The 5327-nt window shown below is 43.3% G+C and overlaps 1 protein-coding gene across 1 annotated transcript; it reads right to left on the bottom strand.

Moving 5' to 3' along the window:
- Positions 1-2586: 2586 nt before the first annotated feature.
- On the bottom strand, positions 2587-4796 carry LOC117536814 (transposon Tf2-1 polyprotein). The gene has a single exon (XM_034201854.1). It carries the CDS (start codon positions 3377-3379, stop codon positions 2822-2824), a length of 558 nt encoding a protein of 185 aa, XP_034057745.1. The 5' UTR covers positions 3380-4796; the 3' UTR covers positions 2587-2821.
- Between the last annotated feature and the right edge of the window lie 531 nt (positions 4797-5327).

Here is a 5327-nt window from a genome sequence, read left to right as displayed (position 1 = left end):
AAAAGGCATTTTAAACAGTCATTAAAAAGCAACACAATCTACCTGCATTGCATTACTCTAAACGTGTTTTAACCAGTAGGTGGTTTGGGTTAAAAAGCTGTCAAGTTTACAGTGTTAACAAAATAAAATATACTGCTGTTTCTGGTTTAGTTTACGACGGATATATTTAGTTATTGTTTTGATATTTGTAACACAAATGGAAAAAACCCACAGCAACACAGAAAAGATGGTCTTAGCATGACCCAGCGGTCAAGTAGTTAATAAAAAACAATAATATCAAAACAAAATATTACTAACTTTATTGGGAAATTCAAACTGAACGGTAAAAGAATAGTTTCCGGTCTATTCTGAGCGCCATCTTGAGTAGCGTCCCAATGGCCTTATTTTTGCCGGAGGACCGAGGAGCGATAATGGAGGAGCTATAACCGAGGAACCACCAGACCATCCTTCGATGAAATCCTCAGACACTCGCCCCGCCCCCTTACTGTGTATCGCTCACTGATTGGACGAGGCAGTGCATGCACTGATTGAGATCAGTGCATGCACTGCCTTGTCATGCCTCGTCATGCTTCTTGACATGAGAGCAGTTTCCCAGCGGAGTGAAGAAAATACATGAACCTCACGGGATTCACTCCTCAGTTTATACCGTGTTTTGTTTCAATTCATGTTTCATTTAGTTACAAATATGTGATATATCTGAACAACAAAGTGGTCAAAAATCATTTTATTCATTTTTTGGAAACATTTTCATGATCGCTTTTTTTGTTTTAAATTTTCATTTATTGTCATTTCCATTCAGTCAGTCATTAAGTGCTATTAAAATGTGAATGTGCTACATATCCACACAAACAAACAAAGTGTGCAGTCCAATGAATGTTAATCTAACTGGGTTTTGATAGATAACATATCTCTTTTTCTTCTCTCAATTATTTTATTTCTATTGTGCACTCTAATCAATATTAATCAAACTATTGTTCGTTTATACATTTTAAGAATGGCGTTTATCTTTTTTGAGAATGAGTTCTTATTTGATTTTATTTATTTGGGTCTACAACAGATGATACAAATGTTTGTGTCAGTAAATGTGTACTAACAGAGGCCGGGGTGTTTGTGAAAATAACGGGGACAGAGCTGCTGTCAGACGATCAGCTGTGCGGCGTCATCACAAACGGATGTCGCTTCACGTGACGCTCCGGAGGAAAGGACGTCCCATTGCTCTTGAAACTCATTTCCCTGCTTCTCGTGGTTTCCTTGCGTCTCTCCATGCTTCCCTGGTGGGAGGGACTAGTCGCAGGGAAACGACGCAAGTGAGGGACGCAAGGAATCCATTTAACCGAAGTGAGAAGGACCCACTGATGGTTCCTCCACGGATGCATTTCCGGGAACGGTGGAGGCGTGAAGCACGGCCGGACTTATCTCAGCCAATGACAGCTCTGCATGCATCCTCTGGATATTATTTTAGAAACTGCTTTCATCGCGTGGATGTTTACAGTGAGAACAGCTGTGAGGTCCATCCAGAAAGCAGAGCAGTGTACAATATATATCACTCAGTATAACAGGCCTACATTACTCTCTTTATTTGCTGTAGTTTAGTAGATATCTACAAACAAAGAGTCGATATTTTTCTAAGACCATTTAGTGCTTCACATAATAAAATACACAACAGCTGTAGCCTTATGCTTTAGGAGCTGTAAGTGTGTGTGGTAGGCCTACAGTGTGTATGTGTGTGTTGTACAGTGCGTAGATGCGGCGGACAGACGGGTCTCAGTTGGTTTGGTGTCCTCTGCTTACTTGTAATACTTGTAAATACAACTTTTGGCCCGTAATTTCAATTCCCCATTTCAGCGACCAGAGAGAGGGGGGGGGGGGGATATATCCAGTCTCTGATTGTGTTACGTTATTATGAGAGTGCTCTCATACTTTCAATTGTATATATTTATATAAATATATTTGTGTGTGTGTCCTCATCTGTAGCCTGTTATTGTCTCATTATACCGCACTCTCAATTAATTCAAAGTAAATATGTGGGGGAACAATGTTCAGCTGATCTAACAGAGATTATAAAATACAGCACTATGACAAATCCAGCAACTTCGCACAGCCATTGAAGAGGAGTGGACCAACATTCCACAGGCCACAATCAACAACCTGATCAACTCTATGCGAAGGAGATGTGTTGCACTGCGTGAGGCAAATGGTGGTCACACCAGATACTGACTGGTTTTCGGACCCCCCCAGACCCCCCAATAAAGCAAAACTGCACGTTTCAGAGTGGCCTTTTATTGTGGCCAGCCTAAGGCACACCTGTGCAATAATCATGCTGTCTAATCAGCATCTTGATATGCTACACCTGTGAGGTGGGATGGATTATCTCGGCAAAGGAGAAGTGCTCACTATCACAGATTTTTTCAGATTTGTGAACAATATTTGAGAGAAATGGTTATTTTGTGTATAAATGTTTTAGATCTTTGAGTTCATCTCATGAAAAATGGGAGCAAAAACAAAAGTGTTGCATTTATATTTTTGTTCAGTGTAGCATGCCACATCTTCTTGAGTGTCAGTCTCTTCCTTTGTGTGTGTCTGTGGGCTTCGGGACAGTGTGTCGGCGACAACAAGGGTCTTCCCAGGCACATGCTCTGCTAAAGGTTTGTACCTCATGAGCCTCATTAGTAGACGCTGACATCTTCTCAAGGGGACGTTATCTAGGCTTTGTTTGTTGATCAGTGGCACTAATGGTTTGTGGTCGGTCTCCAGCCTGAACTGATCCAAGCCACATAGATACTTGTCAAACTTCTCACAGGCCCATACGCTAGCCAAGCACTCATTTTCTATGGGCGTAGTGTGTCTCCGCTTCTGTGAGACGCCTCGAACAGTAGGCTACTGGCTTCCACTCCTCTTCATGGAGCTGGAGGAGGACCCCCCCCAGGCCATAGCTACTGGCATCAGCAGACACCGCTGTGGCTTTAGCCACATCATAGAAGACAAGAACAGGTGCCGTGGTCAGCATTGTCTTAATGTTCTCAAAAGCTGACTGCTGTGAGTGACCCCAGGTCCAGATGTTCCTGCTCTTCAGAAGCTCGTACAGTGGTTGACCTATTGTGGAAAGGTTTGGAACGTACCTACCCAGGTAGTTCACCATGCCCAGGACTCTTTTCAGCTCATGGACATTTCCTGGTGGAGCCAGCTGATGTATGGCTTCAACTTTATCAGGGTCGGGCCTGACTCCTGACTGGTCGATGAGATGTCCCAGAAAGCGTAGCTGGCTTTGTCTGAGGGAGCATTTATCTTTATTAAGTTTTAAGCCTGCTGATGTCCCATAGACCAGGATATCGTCCATGAAGACTTCAACGCCTTCCAGCCCCTGCAGAGTTTCTAGCATTTTCCGCTGGAAGATCTCTGGAAATCCCGAAAGGTAACCTTTTGAAACAGTACCTGCTAAACGGTGTTATAAAGGTTGTTAATTTACAGCTGACTGGGTGCAGTGGGATTTTCCAGAACCCACTTGCAGCGTCGAGAGAGTGCACCACTTAGCTTTGCAGTTATTTCATCAGAGGTAGGTAAGATGTAGCGCTCTCTTTTTACTGACTCATTTAGTCTTTTCAGGTCCACGTGTAGATCCTGGCTTTGCCTGTGGTTTTCTTTAGAACGGGCACCATAGGAGCACACCATTCAGTTGGCTGTGTTACCTTCTCGATGACACCGTTCTTCTCCATCCTCTGCAGTTCCTCTTTTACCATCTGTAACATTGGGAAGGGCACACGACGTGCTGTATGCACTGCATATGGTTGAGCCCCATCCTTTAATTGGGGCTCAACCATCCTGGGAGAGGGATCCCTCCTCTGTTGCTCTCCCTGAGGTTTCTCCCATTTTTTCCCCTTAAACTGTGGGTTTTCTCTGGAAGTTTTTCCTTGTACGATGTGAGGGTCTAAGGATAGAGGGTGTCGTTTTTCTCATACTGATATTCTGAACAATCTGTGCTGTTGTATTTGCTGTAAAGTGTCTCTACTGTAGGCTATTTTTATTATATGTACAGCACTTTGGCTCGACCAAAAATCGTTTATAAATCTGCTATATAAATAAAACTTGATTTGATTTCATTGGATTTTAACAGGTTCAGTTTTTAGTGTGCTTTGCTCACCATAGGCTTGAAGGTGTTCACTGGTAGTGAATTTCACTTCATCAACACGCCTCACCAGGTTCATCTCCACTGACAAATCCCGGCTGAGTAGGTTATTGACACTCTGGCCACGGACTATATGCTTCAAATAGGTAGTTCTTTCCCATGTAACTAACTGTAGCATTAAAGCGTCCCAGACACAACAGTTCACCTCCTGGGCTGTCTAATGGGATGTCAGCTGGTTTCAGTGTTTTTGGTGGAGTGAGTGTGTGAAATGCATCCTCACATAAGACGCTGACATCAGCTCCTGTGTCAATTTGAAATGCCATTGGAGTAGAATCCACCTGGAGCTGAACTGTCCACTGCTCTTTCTCATCTGCACTGCACACTGAGCCTAAGAAATAATGGGTCTGCTCAGCCTGTACAGTCCCTGTGACCTCATTCACTGATCTAGTGCTGTTTCGGCACACTCTGGCCCAATGTCTTATTTTATTGCACTTGTGGCATGTAACTTTAGCTGCAGGACACCCTTCTTCCTTGCTATGCTGTGATTTCCCACATTTACCACATTTCCTTTCACTTCCCCCTAGGGATGTCCCGATCCGATCACGTGATCGGGGATCGGAGCCGATCACGTGATTTTCAAAAGATCGGGGATTTTTTTTTATAATAAATTATTTTATTTAATGTTACAAAACTAAAATGACCATGTTCACGTCTTAAAGTCATCCTGAGGCCTTAGTTTTGGTTTATAATTACACAACATCATGTATGTGTTGTTTCTTTTGGGCACTCTGTTGCCAGATTTGAGAGAAATAAGCAACCAAGATCTGGTTGCTTATTTCTCTCAAATCTGGCAACAGAGTGGGCATGGCGCAGTGTCTAATAGTAGCAGTAAGCTAACGAGAGGCTACGTTCAGCTGGTGACTCCGGAGTCGGGACAGAGAATATGTCAGGAGTTTGGAAGTATTTTAAAATTGAAAGCGAAGGCAGTGTAACAGCCAGATGCAATGTTTGCAAGGCGGAGGTTCCGCGTGGTGGAAAGAACAGAGCTACGTTCAACACGACCAATATAATACGCCACCTGAGAAACAAACACCACCAAGAACACGACGAGTACAAAGCGGCCACTCAGGTAACGGCACTGAAACAACCAACACTTTCAGAGACGTTTAAAAGGAAAGAGAAACTTCCCCAGAACAGTGAAAAT

The sequence above is a fragment of the Gymnodraco acuticeps genome, unplaced genomic scaffold (genome assembly GCF_902827175.1).
Source record: "Gymnodraco acuticeps unplaced genomic scaffold, fGymAcu1.1, whole genome shotgun sequence".
NCBI classification, from domain to species: domain Eukaryota; kingdom Metazoa; phylum Chordata; class Actinopteri; order Perciformes; family Bathydraconidae; genus Gymnodraco; species Gymnodraco acuticeps.
Note: the sequence above shows the minus strand (reverse complement) of the source record. Positions and strands in the feature narration are given on the sequence as shown.